General features: G+C 42.8%; 2 protein-coding genes and 1 long non-coding RNA gene across 57 annotated transcripts in view; 2 read left to right on the top strand and 1 right to left on the bottom strand.

Annotated features, from left to right (window-relative positions):
- Positions 1–3,623, top strand: part of LOC139234976 (calcium/calmodulin-dependent protein kinase type II subunit beta) — a 315,635-nt gene extending 312,012 nt beyond the window's left edge. For all 47 annotated transcript variants that reach the window (XM_070865995.1, XM_070865986.1, XM_070865984.1 and 44 more), the window contains one exon: positions 1,727–3,623. The gene's annotated coding sequence lies outside the window, so the exon portion shown is untranslated. The remainder of the gene's footprint in view (positions 1–1,726) is intronic.
- The window catches only part of LOC139234980 (uncharacterized), a 198,163-nt gene extending 186,912 nt beyond the window's left edge, over positions 1–11,251 (bottom strand). For 8 of the 9 annotated variants that reach the window (XR_011588385.1, XR_011588382.1, XR_011588386.1 and 5 more), the window contains exons 1-2: positions 11,195–11,251; positions 4,394–4,524 (exon numbers count right to left, since the gene is read on the bottom strand). This is a non-coding gene — a long non-coding RNA (uncharacterized lncRNA). The remainder of the gene's footprint in view (positions 1–4,393; positions 4,525–11,194) is intronic. The other variant, XR_011588389.1, reaches the window with a different exon arrangement.
- A 222-nt stretch (positions 11,252–11,473) lies between these two features.
- mrps24 (mitochondrial ribosomal protein S24) lies at positions 11,474–18,523 on the top strand. The gene is made up of 4 exons (XM_070865432.1): positions 11,474–11,685; positions 15,534–15,602; positions 17,168–17,279; positions 18,188–18,523. The coding sequence occupies exons 1-4, from the start codon at positions 11,623–11,625 to the stop codon at positions 18,469–18,471; spliced, it is 528 nt and encodes a 175-aa protein (XP_070721533.1). The 5' UTR covers positions 11,474–11,622; the 3' UTR covers positions 18,472–18,523.

Genomic DNA, 18,523 nt, shown 5'->3' with positions numbered 1-18,523 from the left:
GAAATTAGGACAGGTGAACCAAAGCTTGAAGGAGGAAAGAGAGGTTTAGACAGGGGGTCCCAGAGCTAGGGGTCTAGGCAACGGAAGGAACAGCCACCGATTGTTGAGTATTATCAGGAACGCTCAAGTGGGCAGAATTAGAGAAGTGTGGACATCGCAGGGGGGTTGTGGGGCTGGAGGAGATTACAGAGATAGGGAGAGAAAAAGTCATGGAGGGATTTCAAAGGATGAGAATTTTGAAATCAAGGCGTTGCTTAACCAGGAGCCAATGTAGGTCAGCAAGCACAGGGGTGATGGGTGAGCGGGACTTGGTGCATGTTAGGACATGGTCATTCGAGTTTTGGATCACCTCTAGTTTACGTAGGGTAGAATGTGGGAGGCCAGCCAGGAGTGCGTTGGAATAGTCAAGTCTAGAGGTAACAAAGGCATGGATGAGGGCTTCAGCAGCGGAGGAGCTGAGGCAGGGATGGGGACGGACCAATGTTAGAGGTGGAAATATGCTGCGAATATGTGGTCGAAAGCTTACATGTGGGGTACTCCAGATTGTCCGTACTGCAAATTCGCAGACAGATCTCACGGTGGCATTAGTCGAGATGTTTTTCTGGCATAAATGAACAGAAGAAAATTGATCACTTTGGGAGATCGAGTCCTCCCCCCATCACCCACCATTTGACTGGTCCCAAACATCTATGTACTTGCCACCATGAGAAATCCACAAAAGCCAGTAGAAGTTTGCACAGTGAAAGAGGGGAAGACAGCAATACAGTGTGTGTGTGTGTGTGTCTCTCTCTCTCTCTCTGTTTTGTGGACAAACTTTTACCATTTGTGGTCAAGAAAGAAAAACTTGCATTTATAAAGCGCCTTTCACAACCATCAGATGTCCCAAAGCGCTTTACCGTCAATGAAGTACTTAAAAAAAAATGTTGAAAACGCGGCAGCCAATTTGCACACAGCAAGCTCCCACAATCAGCAATATGATAATGCTCAGTTTAACATCTCATCTGAAAGACAGCACCTCCAACAATGCATTGGAGTGCCTAGATTTATGTGCTCAAGTCCCTGGAGTGGGACCTGAACCCACAACCTTTTGACTCAGAAGCGAGAGTGCTACCCACTGAGTTGAATAGAACATCATCCAGAAACTATGGCACACAGTTTGATCCACACTTGTTAGGATGCGCTGTACACCCATTAGTGAATCTCCTAACTCGGGATACAAGTCAATTTCTCTTTTGGTATTCAACATTTCTCAGAGTATCCTCCATATACACATCTGATAATGAAGTCATTTGGGGAGACCCACAGGATCTGGTCAAGCCTTTATCCCACTCAAAACACACCATCCTCTTTTCCACCTCAGAGTCAGGGCTAACACTCAAGTACAGTACATTTGAAAGTGCAAGGCATGGCATCTAGTGTGATAGATACCTTTATTTTAAAATCTGCACTCGTGTTTGTCAAGCTCTGCAGCTCAGAGCTCTGCATTGAACACCACACTGAGAAATCACATGGAAACTACTTTCTCCTTCATTCCTCTCAGTGCCAATCTGCTAATGGATGCTGGTAGACGTGAAACGGCAACTCCAGTTTTACCTCGGTGTATTTTTTTAGCATGCTCTTGGAAAAAGTAACAAGTAAATCCATTATTGTTTACCAAAAAAAGGAAGAGAAAATTGGTCTGCTGGAGGAGTCTGCTTTTAACTCTCTCTTTTGACGTTCCCCACAGAGCTGAAGAAGTTGGCAGAGTTCTGCCCCGAGCAAACATTCAAGCTGAGCCGCGACCTGGTGGCCTGTAACGACCAGCAGTGACATGCACGTGTCCGCATGCACATTATGCTCCTGGTGGCTGCATAATTGTCACGTTCGTGGAACTATATGGTGTTTCTTTCAACTGTCTCAAGATGCAGACATTAACAAAAAAAAAAAAAAATTTACAAAAATCAAAAATGGCTACTGTATATGTACTTTATATAATTCACATTTGATGGCAGTGATTTGTACAATTCATTCAAAACATTTGCCAAAGCATGAAGGTTAAAATTTAATGGTGATCATCCTAATATTGGAGGGTTAGTGTTCCATTTTACATTTTCTTGTACACTAAAGATGTGTCACTTGTTCTTTTGGAAACATACGTTTCGATGTAGTTATGCTTGTCTCAGTGGAAGTCGGGACAGTTGTAAACGAGGCCCTGTCACATCCACTGACACTTTTGGATGGTTTCAGGCAGAAGACAGCCAATTAAATTAAGCAGCCAACACTTCATTCAAACAGGCCTCACAACCAGTTTTTAAAATGGGGACAATATTACTTCTGAAATAGTCTTCTGCCATCACAAATTGTCACAAGAGGTTGCCTGCGGGCAACTTAAGTATATGAAGAAACACAGCAACCTGATTTTTTGTTTCTTATACCTTTTGTGTGCTGTATTGGGAAAAAAAGTTAGTTCTGTTTATGGATTTTCTCTCTCGTTTCGTGTGAAATGTGTTCATTTGATATAACAAAGTGTAGGAAAAAAATAATTTAAAAAAGGTAACAGGTACAACAGCTGAGATATAAAAGTGATCTGTTAAAACGGAAAAGACTCGGGAGAATTCCTCCCTGGTTATATTCATTGAAGAAGTGAATGAGTTAACTATATCATGTAAAAGTAGCGACATCTAATGCAGTGTTCTTTACTGTTTCGTTATACTGTGCTACCAACTCTAGGATTTAAAAAAAACCCTGTTGCCAATAGTTCAAACTGTATATGCATTTTTACAGAGGTGATGCATGTTCTATATTTATAGCCAATAATTTTGTGTTTAACTTGCCATGGGTTCAGATGATGTACCGAGTTTTACTGCTTTCAAATTGCACAGTCTTGGATGCATGTAGTAATACAATCTGATGCCTGAGCTCCATCTGGCTGGAAGGCCTCTCAGAAAGGCATGATCACTTTGTTGTTTCTTTGTTAAACTCGTGGAGAAAATAGTTTATTGAAATAGACAAAAAACTTTTTTGCATGACATAATTAACCCTGTTGGTTTCTAAAAATAATTGCCTGTAGAGCTCTACGTTTCTCTCTCCCTCTCCCTTTCTGAGCTTTGTAACAGCATAAAACCTTTTTTGTCTGATGATGTGTAATGGAAACCTGATTTGCATGCATTCTACCAACCGCTTAACAATTTTGTGCAGGGGCTGTGGAAACGCATTGAGAGGACTCCTCCTTTTCGTGTTTTTATGAATGTTTTAAATTAGACAGCTTAGGGGTCTTAATTGTAATGAGCTGTGTGTGGATCATATTTTTTTATTTTTTTTACGAGGGCTGTGGAACCCATGAATTAAACAAATGAGTTTTACCTCATTTAATGCCTTGCGTGGCTTGAAGTGTGGAAACGTTGATTTTGCTGGAGATATTTTTACGGTTGAAAATGATGGACTATATTTGCTTTTTACACAGCAACTTGCCTGAATATGAAATGTGATTTCTTTTTTAATTATTCAAGTTCTCTGCAGCTGAAATTCTGTCAGGTCTGGTTTCTATGAGGACAAAAACATTATGTTACAGAATGTGGTCTATGTGGTCTCTCATCATTTAAAAATTGTTGATATGTTAGAAATAAAACTTGACTATATGACTAGAGTGAATTTACTGCTTTGTGAATGCTTTATACTTTAATGACCCTCTCTATACATTGAAATCCAGCCTTTTGCAATCTACAATCTGTCTGGAGGGGGAAAAGAAGTACACCCAAAAATTCAGTCACAGCCAGTAGACAGCAAAAAATGGGGTTCAAAGGAGAACAGTAAGCTGACTGCAGGGCTGGCAAAGACGGCCACCAAACTGATCAAGCAGTTTATCATCTGAACATTCTAACTATCTTGTATAAAGGGTACACTGTCTCACTTTATATTCAGTTACATTTCAATCAAATTCTATAAAAACAAATCTTGATCAAAATGGAAAAACTGGCAACAGAAACTCTTCCTACACATATTGTTAACAATCCAGGGCACGTGTTTCAAGAGAAACGCATATGGAGGGGGGGGGGGTCAGATTGTGCAGATAAACTGTGCAACTTCATCTGAAACACAATGCATTACTGCTTATTTGTTTTATAAACCTGTAATTAAAGTACTGACAATCACAGGCTATCATAATTCTGAATACTATTTGTGCATTAGATGGGTGCGGTAGCATAGTGGGTATGTTACTTGTAATCCAGAGGCCTGGACTAATGATCCGGAGACTTGAGTTCAAATCCCACCAGGGCATCTTTAAATTCAGTTAATTAAATAAATCTGGAATAAAAAGCTAGTGCCAGTAACGGTGACCATGAAACTACCGGACTGTCGTAAAAACCCATCTGGTTCACTAATGTCCTTTAGGGAAGGAAATCTTCCGCCTTACCCGGTCTGGCCTATATGTGACTCCAGACCCACAGCAATGTGGTTGGCTCTTAACTGCCCTCTGAAATGGCGGCTCACCATCACCACCTTAAGAGCAATTGGGGATGGGCAGTAAATGCTGGCCTTGCCATCCTGTGAACGAATAATAAAAAAAATACAGTTCTTTTGTGAGGGTATGCAACACTGAATCTGGCAAGATAATTTCCTTTTTGACCATGAGGTGCAAATGTGACCATTATGCACACATCCTCTTGTTGCATTTAAGAATACTCCTTTCAGTCAACTCCATTATCACTGATAGTTTGTAGAGTCCCTCTATCTGCACAGAGCCTATTCTACATCCTAATTTCCAAAGCATAGCTGCACTGAAAACACAGATTGCTCAGCAGAAATCTGCAGGTACAGTATGTTCTTCAAAATAGGTGAGCCACAGCAAGTCAACATATTAATGCAGTGCAATTATTTTCAAAACATACAAGCCCACTCACTCTGCCTACATTCTACCAACGACTAGAGGCTACCCTCCTTAGAGGAAGGAGGGGGAAAAGAGATAAACAGGGTCGCTTTGGGCTTGATACATCTGGCAATAGAAATACTCAACCTGCTGTGGCACACAGTGTCTGATACTTGACCCAGGCCCATTATAATGAGGGATGCTCAAGAGGCTAGAATTAGAGAAGCGCAGACATCTCGGGGGTGGGGGGAGGGGTTGTGGGACTGGAGGACATTACAAAGATAGGGAGGGGCGAGGCCATGGAGGGATTTAAAAACAGGGAGAGGGATGGGTTGGTGGCTACAAACGGAGTTTGTGGCGGGGCCTGAAGATAATAGTTTCAGTCTTCTCAATATTTAATTAGAGTACATTTCTGCTTATCTAAGGCTTGAGAGAGATGCTGTTACGATATTGATGGATGTCGTCCGGATACAAGTGGAACCTGACGTTGTGTTTTCTGACGATGTTGCTGAGGGGCATAGATCATAGAAATTTACAGAACAGAAGAAGGCCATTCGGCCCATCATGTCGATGAGATAGGAGGGGTCTCCAGAGGTAGTGGTGCAGATGCGGGAAGAGAAGCCATTGCAGGAGATTCTTTGACTACGTCTCGATAGGAATGGAACCAGGTGAGAGCAGTCCCACCCAGCTGGACAAATGAGGTGAGGCATTGCAGGAGGATGTGGCCAACCATGTCAAAGGCTGCAGACAGGTTGAGCAGGATGAGGAGGATAGTTTGTCACAGTCAGTCGCACAGGTTGTGATTTTGATAAGGCCCGTTTCAGTGCTGTGGCAGGGCCGGAAATCGGATTGGAGGGGTTCAAATATGGAGTTGCGGGAAAGATGGGCACGGATTTGGGAGGTGACAATACAATCAAGGGCTTGAGAGGCTGGAGATGGAGCAATAGTTTGCAAGTCCAGAGGGGTCAAAGCTGAGTTTTTTGAGAGGGGTGACGGCAGATTTGAAGGGGAGAGGACAGTATCTGAAAAGAGGATACCGTAAACAATATCAGATAACTGATGTTAGACTGAGGCTTTATCTACCCTCGCAGGTGGATGGAAAAGGTCCCGTAGCATTATTTGAAGGGGAAAGCAGTATACCGGCCAACATTTATCCCCCAATCGCGATCAAACAAGCCAAATTAACTTCTCTTTCATGTCTGCTACTTGTGCGCTCTTAGTGTGTGTAAATTGACTGTTGCATTTGCCTACAAAAAATGTGGCTACACTTCACAAGTAATTCATTGACGATGAAACATTTTGGAACAGTCTGCTGATGTGAAAGTCACTATCAAGGAAAGCCAAGATGGAATAAATCTTCAGTTGCTTAGCATATCCTACCTGGAGCACAAACATTCACAGGGTTAGTAGACTAGAATGTGCCTTATTAAGTACCCATCAAGCATTGGCTTATAGAGTTAGCTGCAGCAGAGTAGGATGAAAACCGGCCATCAGTGACAAAGCTGGCTAACCCTCCAGGTTCCATTTGTGAGCCAGCTTGCCACAATGTTCGGTGGCCGTACCTTCTGTTGCCTAGGCCCCAAGCTCTGGAATTCTCTGCTTAAACCTCTCCTCCTTTAAGATGCTCCTTAAAACCTACCTCTTTAACGTGCCCTCATTTCTCCTTATAAGAACATAAGAATTAGGAGCAGGAGTAGGCCATTCGAGCTTGTTCCGCCACTCAATGAGATCATGGCTGATCTACCTCAACTCCACTTTCCTGCACTATCCCCATATCCCTTGATTCCCTTAATATCCCCAAAATCTATCAATCTCTGTCTTGAATATACTCAAAGACTGAGCCTCTACAGCCCTCTGGGGTAGAGAATTCTAAAGATTCTCCACCCTCTGAGTGAAGAAATTCCACCTCATCTCAGTCCTAAATGGCCAACCCCTTATTCTGAGACTGTGACCCCTGGTTCTAGACTCATCAGCCAGAGGAAACATCCTCCCTGCATCTACCCTGTCAAGCCCTGTAAGAATTTTGTATGCTTCAATGAGATCACCTCTCATTCTTCTAAACTCTAGAGAATATAAGCCTAGTCTACTCAATCTCTCCTCATAGGACAATCCTCTCCATCTCAGGAATCAGTCTGGTGAACCTTTATTGCACTCCCTCAATGGCAAGTATATCCTTCCTTAGGTAAGGAGACCAAAACTGTACACAATACTCCAGGCAAGGTCCCACTGGGTCCCGATATAATTGCAGGCAGACATCTTTATTCTTGTACTCAAATCCTTTTGTAATAAAGGCCAACATACCATTTGCTTTCTTAATTGCTTGCTGTCCCTGCATATTAACTTTCAGTGATTGGTGTACAAGGACACCCAGGTCCCTCTGAACACCAACATTTCCCAATCTCTCACTATTTTAAAAAATACTCTGCTTTTCTATTTTTCCTACCAAAATGGATAACTTCACATTTCTCCACATTATATTCCATTTGCCATGATCTTGCCCACTCACTTAGCCTGTCTAAATCCCCTTGAAGCCTCTTTGCATCCTCCTCACAACTTACATTCCCACCTAGTTTTTGTATCATCAGCAAACTTGGATATATTACATTTGTTCCCCTCATCCAAATCATTGATACAGATTGTGAATAGCTGGGGCCCAAGCACCGATCCTTGCGGCACCCCATCAACCCGAAAATGACCCGTTTATTCCTACTCTGTTTTCTGTCAGTTAACCAATCCTCAATCCATGCTAGTATACTACTCCCAATCCCATGAGCCCTAATTTTTGTTCAATAACCTCTTTGTGTGGCATCTTATCGAATGCCTACTGAAAATCTAAATACACCACATCCACTGGTTCCCCCTTATCTATTCTGCTAGTTATAACCTCAAAAAACTCTTAATGGATTTGTCAAACATGATTTCCCTTTCATAAATCCATGTTGACTCTGCCCAATCCTATTATTATTTTCTAAGTGCCCTGTTACCACGTCCTTAATAGATTCTAGCATTTTCCCGACTACTGATGTCAGGCCAACTGGTCTGTAGTTCCCCGTTTTCACTCTCCCTCCTTTCTTAAATAGCGGAGTTACATTAGCTAACTTCCAATCTGAAAGAACCGTTCTAGAATCTATGGAATTTTGGAGGATGACAACCAATGCATCTGCTATTTCTATAGCCACTTCTTTCAAAACCCTAGGATGTAGGCCATTAGGTCCAGGAAATTTATCATGGGCAGTCCCATTAATTTCTCCAGTATTATTTTTTTACTAATACTAATTTCTTTCAATTCCTCATTCTTGCTAGACCCTTGGTACTCCACTATTTCTGGGAGTTTTTTTGTGTCTTCTTCTGTGAAGACAGACACAAAGTATTTGTTTCATCTCTCTACCATTTCCTTATTCCCAATTATAATTTCTCCAGTCTCAGCCTGTAGGGGACTCACATATTTTATTTTGCTAATCTTTTTCTCTTTACATACCAATACAAGCTTTTGCAGTCTGTTTTTATGTGTCTCTCTAGTTTACTCTCATTCTATTTTTATGTGGCTCGGTGTCAAATTTTCTGTCTCATAATACTCCTGTGAAGCGCCTTAGGATGTTTCACTACGTTAAAGGTGCTATATAAATACAAGTAGTTGTTGTTATTGTCTGAGCCTGAACCAGACCTGTCGGAACTTTGGGAACAAATGTAATATATCCAAGTTTGCTGATGATACAAAAACTAGGTGGGAATGTAAGTTGTGAGGAGGATGCAAAGAGGCTTCAAGGGGATTTAGACAGGCTAAGTGAGTGGGCAAGATCATGGCAAATGGAATATAATGTGGAGAAATGTGAAGTTATCCATTTTGGTAGGAAAAATAGAAAAGCAGAGTATTTTTTAAAATAGTGAGAGATTGGGAAATGTTGGTGTTCAGAGGGACCTGGGTGTCCTTGTACACCAATCACTGAAAGTTAATATGCAGGGACCCAGAGCTGAGCTTCCGACTCCATATCCTCTCCATTAACAAGACCGCCACTTACACCTCCGAAATATCGCCCGTCTCCTCCCCTGCCTCAGCTCATGTCCTGCTGAAACCTTCATCCATGCTTTGTTACCTCTAGACTCAACCATTCAAATGTTCTCCCGGCCAACCTCCCAACTTGCACACTCCGTAAAATTAGGCTCATCCAAACCACTGCTGCCTGTTTCCGAACTCCGACCATGTCCTGTTCACCATCGCTCCTGTGCTCGCTGACCTACTTTGGTTACTGACCTGGCAGCTCAATTTTTAAAAAATTCTCATTCTTGTGTTCAGATCCCTCCATGAGCTCGCCCCTCCGTCTAACCTCCTCCAGCCTCACTGGGATCTCTACACTCCTCCAATTCTGGCCTCTTTCACATCCCCGATTTTTATTGCTCCAACACTGCCTTCAGGTCCTAAACTCTGGAATTCCCTACCTAAACCCCCCTGCTTTCCAACCTCTCACTCTTCCTTTAAGTTGCTCCTTAAAACTTACCTCCTCCACTGTCCTAATATCTCCTTGCGTGTCTCAGTGTCAAATTCTGTTTTGATAACGTTCCGGTGAAGCGCCTTGGAACGTTTTACTATGCTGTACTATATAAATACAAGTTATTGTTGAGTGCATAGAGCCATTACACCATCCATGCATTTTCTGAAATTTAAACTACAGAGAATAAGTGTTGGATCTAAATCTTTAAAGTAAATTATGTAACCCAGCACAGAAATTTGCCCAATCCAACATTCTGGCTTAAAGGTTGCAAGATCTATGGCATGTTGGTCGCAATTAAGAGCTGGATGAAGTGTATGTCCTGTAAAGTTATTGAGCAACTTGAATGTGATTTTGATTGTGCAGATTACCAACCTGCATCTGAATGGCAACTCATTTGACAAGTTACCATTGGACTTGATCAAAATGACTTTTTCACACAACAGTCTCAAGTTTTCTCCTTCCTAAGGGGAAGAAAGGTTTGATTTTTATGCATACTGCTTGTATCTGAACCTCAATGTATACTACAAATTCTTTTTCAACAGCATGTGTTACTGTTCTTGAAAGTCTTGCTGAATATTGTGCAGAAATTGCCATTTCCATGTAGATTCAAGTCTTGTGGAATGAGGGCTTGAAATCAAAAGCATAGCAACAACTTTAGGTATCTTATAAGAAAATGATTTGACTCTTAAATAATTAGTACAAAAGCTGAACCTTGATTTGTTAAGAAATGGTGGGGGGAATACACAGAAGATTGACTTGCCGTAGAGGCCCGAGGCCTGCTCAAATGCATCAGATGAGATGCCTAAATATTTAGAAAATCATTGAGTTCAATACTGCAGCCTGTACTGGAGTAAACGGTCTAATACTTTGTTTCAGGGAGTCTTGGCAAATATTATTTTTGCATTTCAAAATAATGACTTGAAAAAGTCTCAGAGCTGGAAATATTAGGAAACAAAATGCATTATTTTACATCGTGTTTACAGCACAGACACAGGCCATTCAGCCCAGTTGGTCCACGCCAGAGTTTGTGCTCCACACGAGCCTCCTCACCCATGCTACTTGCCTCATGGGGCAGCGAGTTCCATATTCTAACCACTCTGGGGAAAGACATTGCTCCTGAATTCCCTATTGGATTTATCAGTGACTATCTTACATTTACAGCCTCTAGTTCTGGTCTCGCCTGCAAATGCAAACATCTACCCTATAAAAGCCTTTCATAATCTTAATTACCTCATCAGACTTCCCTTTTCTAGAGAAAAGAGCCCCAACCGGTTCAGTCTGTCCTGATAGGTATAACCTCAGTTCTGGTATCATTCTAGTAAATCTGTTTGCACCATCTTCACTGCCTCTGTATCCTTTTTATATTATGGAGACCAGAACGGTGTACAGTACTCCAAGTGTGGTCTAACCAAGGCTCAATACAAGTTTAACATAACTTCTTGTTCATGTACAAAAACACAATGCCATAGTGTGGCAATAATGGCGCTATATAAATGCACGGTGTTGTTTCTCATAGGTTGCGGCCTGATGAGCGTGGCTCCTAACAGAAATGAAGCAGCCCCAGTAAAGTACACGGTGACATCAGGAGGCGGCCATCCAGCCACTCGAGCTTGCTCCACCATTCACAGATCATGGCTCATCTATCAACCCACCCCTCTTTCCCCAATTCCACCCACCCATCCATCCCTTTCTCCCCCCATCTCTCTTCTCCTCCCACCCCCGCCCCTCGGTGCGGCCTACAGTCCGCGCACCGTCAGGGGAGAGGGCGCGGCCCCGGAGCCTCCACCGCCCGCCAAGCAAAGGCGCTGCTTTTTAAAACCGCTATCGCCGCTCAGGCCGAAGCCTCGCCATCTCTCACCTCGACGCCTCGCCCGCTCCTCCTTCCCGCCTCTCGCCGCCGACCGGCAATTCCGCATGCGCACAGCTCCCACCTCCGCCCCGCCGGCAGCTCCGCATGCGCACAGCTCCCACCTCCGCCCCGCCGGCAGCTCCGCATGCGCACAGCTCCCACCTCCGCCCCGCCGGCAGCTCCGCATGCGCACAGCTCACACCTCCGCCCCGCCAGCAACTCCGCATGCGCACAGCTCCCACGACCGCCCCGCCGGCAACTCCGCATGCGCACAGCTCCAACCTCCGCCCCGCAGCGCGCATTGACCGTTACCACAATCCCAACAAATTAGCGCACTCTTGTCTTCAGGGCTATTTTATTTGTAATAATTGAACATTTTGTAATAACTATTTATATATATATATGCAGAATATCGTGATCTGTTAACTCGCAGCCCCATGATCCTATGCGAATCCAACATGGCGGCGCCCACAGTGGCTCGAACTTGCTACAACCTGCCGGTAAATAAATGGGTTTTATATTCAGAATCTTCTTCATCAAATTCATTTTGTGCCCACCTGATGTTTTGTCTGATATGAGTAGCAGAAGAAATGTGATTTTTATAACGAGCTGGGGTTTGGGGAGCATTGACTTTAATTTATTTCAGTAAAACACAGAAACTGCCAGAGATCAAATACAAGAGAAAATTGCTAGATCCATCTGAACAGAAACACAGTAAATGAATAGTTCGGGGGCAAACCGTTCATCAGCATTCCTCCTTTGATGTTTTTGCTCTTTTATCTCAACTGTGGCAGCTTACCCTTGAACACGTCGTTTAAAAAAAAACACTTGCATTTCTGTAGCGCCTTTCATGGCCACAAGACGTCCCAAAGCGCTTTACAATCACTGAAGTACTTTTGAAGTGTCGTCACTGTTGTAATGTAGGAATTTCTACTGTCTGATGCCAGTTCATTGGATATATTCAAAAGCGAGTTAGCTATGGCCCTTACGGCTAAAGGGATCAAAGGGTATGGAGAGAAAGCAGGAAAGGGGTACTGAGGGAATGATCAGCCATGATCTTATTGAATGGTGGTGCAGGTCGAAGGGGCGAATGGCCTACTCCTGCACCTATTTCCAATTTTTCTATGTAAGTTCCTATTTAATGAGCACTCAATATAGGGGAGCGATGACGATCAAAGATTGAAAAACCAATAAACAAAAGCAAAATACTGCGGATGCTGGAATCTGAAATAAAAAACAGAAAATGCTGGAAATCTCAACGGGTCAGGCAGCATCTGTGGAGAGAGAAACAGAGTTAATATTTCAGGTCGATGACCCTTCGTCAGAAGCTATAGCTGTTTCTCTTGGAGTGAGACAGTGCCAAAAGTGATATTTTTAAATGAATGAGATTTGACAATTCAGTCATAGCTTCCAATTACAAGTAAAAGGAGCTATGTGAAGATTATATCAAGTTTATTTCTCCCTACAATAAACGATGAACTTACTGCAATTGCCTCTGATGGCAAAACATTTAATTGAACACTACTCCCTGTCAGAGGGTGATCAAATGTGCAAATGTGCTTTCCCTTTCCCCCAAGTATGTTTCTCATTGCAGCTCCACGATCAGTAATGGTGAAGGCTCAGCCTGTCGCCCAGAAATACCAAAAAAGAGATCAATTCCAAATCTTTTGCAGGCATCATTTTAGTGTGGGTCTTCTACCCATCCTCAGTAACTGAATGATGCATGGCGAAAAACTGTTAAGGGCAAAGAGGGGGAGGAATTCCTGAAATGTGTACAAGAGAACTTTCTTGATCACTGTGTTTCCAGCCCAACAAGGAAGGAAGCAGTACTGGGTCTAGTTCTGGGCAATGAAGTAGTGCAAGTGGAATATGTTTCAGTGGGGGAGCATTTGGGAAACCGTGATCACAATATAATTAGGTTTAGTGTAGTTATGGAAAAGGACAAAGTACACTCAAATATGAAAATACTCATCTGGAGGAGGGCTAACTTCAGTGAGTTGACAAGGGATCTGGTCCAGGTGGGTTGGAATCAAAGATTGGCAGGTAAACTAGTAAATGAGCAATGGGAGGCTTTCAAAGAGAAGATAGTTCCGGTGCGGACTAGACACATTCACACAAGGGAGAAAGAAGGGGAATCCAAAGCTAGAGCTTCCTGGATGACTAAAGATACAGAGATTAAAATGAAACAGAAAAAGGAGGCCTATAATAAATGCCAGGCTTATAATTCAATAGATAATCAAGCTGAATACAGAAAGTACAGAGGAGAACTGAAAAACGAAATTAGTGGGGCAAAGAGAGGCTATTACATAAAAGTGAAGTCAAAAGTCTTTTTTAATAAACATATAAATAGTGAAAGTGTAGTCAAAGGAAAGGTGGGACCAATTAGGGACAAAAAAGATCTTGTGGAAGCAGACAGCATGGTTGAGGTACTAAATAGAATTTTGCATCTGTATTCTCTTTTTTAAAAAAAAGGATGCTGTCAATGTCACAATAAAGGGGGAGGTAGTAGAGAAATTGGATAGGATAAAAATAGAGGTGCTACTTAACTGATTGGCAGTGCTCAAAGTAGAAAAATCATCTGGTCCAGATGGCATGCATCCTAGGTTGCTGAAGGAAGTAAGAGTGGAGATAGCAGAGGTTGTGGCCACAATCTTCCAATCCTCTTAGAAATGGGAGGTGGAGGACAGATGGATTGCAATTGTTATATCCCTGGTAGAGAGGGGAGAGGGATAAATCCGGCAACTACAGGCCAGTCAGCCTAACTTCGCTGGTGGGAAAACTTTGAGACAATAATCCAGGACAAAATTAATTGTCACTTGGAAAATATGGGTTAATAAATGACGGCCAACACAGATTTGTTAAAGGCAAAGCATGTTTGACTTAACTTGATTGAGTTCTTGATGAAGTAATAGAGGGGGTCGACAAGGGTAGTGCGGTTGATGTCGTTTACATGGACTTTCAAAAGATGTTTGATAATGTGCCACATAATCGACTTGTTAGCAAAATTGAAGTCCATGGGATTAAAGGGGCAGTGGCAGCATGGATACAACATTGGCTAAGAGACAGAACGCAGAAAGTAGTGGGGAATGGTTGTTTTTCAGACTGGATATATAGTGGTATCCCCACATGGGTCAGTATTGGGGCCACTGTTCTTTCTGATATATATTAATGACCTGGACTTGGATATACAGGGCATAATCTCAAAGTTTGCAGATGACATGAAACTCAGAAGTATATTAAACAATGATGAGAATAGTAGCAGATGTCAGGATGACATAGACAGACTGGTGGAATGGGCAGACACATGGCAGATGCAATTTAATGCAGAGAAATGTGCAGTGTTGCAGGTAGGAAAAATGAGGAGAGGTAATATAAACTAAATGGTGCAATTTTAAAGGGGGTATAGGAACAAAGAGACCTGGAGGTGTATGCATACAACTCTTTGAAGATGGCAGGACAAGTTGAGCAAACTGAAAAAAGAATACAGGATCTTTGGCTTTATAAACAGAAGTATAGAGTATGAAAGTAAGTTATGCCAAACCTTTATACATCATGGTTATGCCCCAGCTGGAGCATTGTGGCCAATTCTGGGCAGCACACTTTAGAAAGGATGTCAAGACCTTAGAGAGGGTGCAGACTGCAGTGGAGATTTACTAGAATGGTACCAGGGATGTGGGACTTCAGTTATGTAGAGAAGCTGGGATTGTTCTTGGAACAGAGAAGGTTAAGTGGAGATTTAATAGAGGTTCAAAATCATGAAGGGTTTTGATAGAGCAAATAAGGAGAAATGTTTCCAACAGAAGTTAAACAGAGGACACATATTTAAGATAATTGGTAAAAGAACCAGAGGCGAGGTGAGGAGAATGTTTTTACGCAGTGGGTTGTTGTGATCTGGAACGCGCTGCTTGAAAGGGCGGTGGAAGCAGATCCAATGATAACTTTCAAAAGGGAATTGGATAGATACTTGAATGGGGTAAATTTTGCAGAGCTGTGGGAAAGAGCGGGGGAATGGGACTAATTGGATAGCTCTACCAAAGGACTGGTACAGGCTCGATGGGCCCAATGGCCTCCTGTGCGGGGTATATCACGCTATGATTCTATGAATTGGTTCTCTGCTGTGTTGTGCATTAATAAAGTAGCTGGTCAATCATGATGGGTGTCAACCTGCATGGAAGTTTTGTCTAAACTATTATGGGCAGAGGAAGGCTAAGTTCAATAAATCTTGCTGAGGAAAAACCTTGATTTCATGTTACTATTTTATTAAGTTAGCAATTTAAACTTGCATTAAGTTTCCTGTAAAATAAATTACGCAGTTTGAAGACACTAACACTGTAAACTGGAATTGCAGGTTGTGTCACTGTGGCGATGTGGGAGTGTGTGGAGAAGGAGTATTCAGACGACAGCATCATGCTTCAAGGTAAAGTGACTACAAGTAATAGTATGGGTATCATTGTACAGGGTGGTTATGACTAACCCTCCGAGCAGTTGTAACATCATTTAAATTTGAATGTCGGAGGTCAGACTGAGCTAACCGGAGGCAAATTTTGATGAACTTTTAACTGGTGGAAGAGGGAGAAGACTTGCTTGACAAAATGGGCAGGAGGAGGGGACGGGGCAAAGACTTGAGGAGAAATGGAGAAGTAATTGACCAGGTCATAGATTAAAATAATTGGCAAAAGAACTAGACGGTAAACGAGGAGAAATACTTCCACACAGAAGGTTGTTATGATCTGGAACGCACAACCTGACAGGATGGTGGAATCAGATCGTGTGGGAACTTTCAAAAAGCAATTGGACATGTACTTGAAGAGAACTCATTTGCAGGGTAATGGGGAAAAGCTGGGGTGTGGGACTAAATTGGACAGCTCCTTCAAAGATCCTGCAAAGGCACGACGGGCCGAATAGCGGCCTCCTGTGTTGTAAGAATCTACGATTCTAATTGCAGGCAGCGAATTACAAATTCATTCATTGCAGGTTTGTAGTCTAGAAAATAATGCTGGCCAAAATCCGATTTAATCGGTACAATTACTAATGCCTTCCAGTCATTCCTAGTTACAACCTTCAGCTGCAGGTTAGACTTTCCCACACATAATCGGGAAATCCTCTCCCCCTCCCTCTGTTCCCATTCATGTTACACAAAGTCACAATTCCAGACTGCCCTCAAGCAACAGTTTAAAGTGTAAAACACTTAGAGACGTTAGTAACAGCTCGACTATCTCCCACTATAATATTTAGGAGAGAAGAAATTCAGTGGAGCCTAAATTTTTTCTCCCTCCACCCTCTTGCCTCTTCTAATCTTGTGCCCCTGATCTGTTGCACATCTTCTATTTTCACCCTTATACTGTGGAATTCTCATCCCAAACATCATCAAAACCTACCTGTCTGAGGTTACCTCCGCTAACTTCTACTTCCTGTTCTGTGTTCACCGTTTCCACTACACTTCCATCTACAAGATGCACTGTAGCAACTCACCAAGGCTTCTTTCGGCAGCACCTCCCAAACCCACCTCTACCACCTAGAAGGACAAGGGCAGCAGGCGCATGGGAGCACCACCAGCTCCAAGTTCCCGTCCGAGTCACACACCATCCTGACTTGCAAATATATCGGCCGTTCCTTCATCGTCGCTGGGTCAAAATCCTGGAACTCCCTCCCTAACAGCACTGTGGGAGCACCTTCACCACACGGACTGCAGTGGTTCAAGGCAGCGGCTCACCACCACCTTCTCGAGGGGCAATTAGGGATGGGCAATAAATGCTGGCCTTGCCAGCGACGCCCACATCCCAGAAACAAGTAATTTTTTTTGAAAAGCACCTTGGGACATTTCATGATGCAACACTTGCTGTCTAACTGCTGTTGCATTGTGTGCACTATGAATGTGTGTGTGTTTTATGTTCTGATTTTGAGAGGGAAGAGTAAGAGAAATGGACTGAAAGATTCAGTGTAATAAAGAATAGGTACTAAAACATAGACTCCTTTTTGCAGAACCGCGCCGCCAGAGTTCGTGTTGCCAAGGGTGATAAGCCAGTTACCTACGAACAGGCACATCCACCTCACTTCATTGCTCACAGAAAAGGTTGGCTGTCCCAGCACACCAGTAAGTGACTTGTAAGTGATTGTTCTATGAGGAGAGATTGAGTAGACTAGGCCAATATTCCCTAGTGATTAGAAGAATGAGTGGTGATCTCATTGAAAAGTATTGGGCTTGATAGCGTAGATGATGGGAGGATGTTTCCCCTGGCTGGGGAGTCTAGAACCAGGGGGGTCACAGTCTCAGAATAAGAGGTCGGCCATTTAGGACTGAGATGAGAAATTTCTTCACTTTCAAAGGCTTATGAGTCTTTGGAATTCTCTACCCCAGAGGGCTGTGCCGGCTCAGAGATGGATAAATTTTTGGATATTAAAGGAATCAAGGGATATGGGGACAGTGCAGGAAGGTGGAGTTGAGGTCGAAGATCAGCTATGAGCTCACTGAATGGGCAGAGCAGGCTCGAGGGGCCGAATGGCCTACTCCTCCTATTTCTTACGTTCTTATGTAACTTTATTATCTTTCTTTGGATACAGCATTGTCTTCTGAGTGCGGCTCTTTGAAATGCCCCTGGGAACTCTTAACAGGAGTACAGTTAATAAAAATGCAGTGAATGTACTTGGGGCAATAAAATTGTTTACAGCTTCCCACACTGTAACAGAAGAGCTTGTTAAAGAAGTTAATGCATATTAATATTACATTAGATAAGATACAGTTCAAAGATTTATATTTAAATACTATTTAATCTGCTTAGGCTGTTCTATTTTCAGATAGTTCTACCATCTATATTAAGTGAAATATGAATCAGGCACACACACACACACACACACGTGAGGTTCCTGGCAGATCTGCCTGAGGATGGCGCTGCTGAGCGCAGTCTGGTAATACTTGTGATCTGGAATTAGCTTTGTGTCGCTGGAGAGCTGCCAGTGCAGCAGACCGTTAAAAGGATATTAAATATCTTCAACTTGATTCAGGCAATCTGGATGGCGAAGAAGGAGCTGCGGACCGCACGATAGAAGACGTTTTCATCCGCAAGTTTATTTATGGAACGTTCCACGGCTGTCTGGCCAATGAGGTGGTGGTGAAAAGAAGAGCAAACGTCATCGTCATCTGCGCCATCTTCATTCAGAAGCTGCCGCCGCAAAAGTTCTATTTTCTAATCGGCTACACTGAGACGCTCCTCTCCCACCTGTATAAATGTCCAGTCAAGATGGAAGTGCAGACGGTGGATAGGAAGATTGTGTATAAATACATCTGACTGTACATGTAGAAACGATACTTCCTCGTTAATAAATGAGTGTTGCTCGCTA

The sequence above is a fragment of the Pristiophorus japonicus genome, chromosome 22 (assembly GCF_044704955.1).
Source record: "Pristiophorus japonicus isolate sPriJap1 chromosome 22, sPriJap1.hap1, whole genome shotgun sequence".
NCBI classification, from domain to species: Eukaryota; Metazoa; Chordata; class Chondrichthyes; family Pristiophoridae; genus Pristiophorus; species Pristiophorus japonicus.
This window is presented reverse-complemented; position numbering and strand designations above follow the sequence as displayed.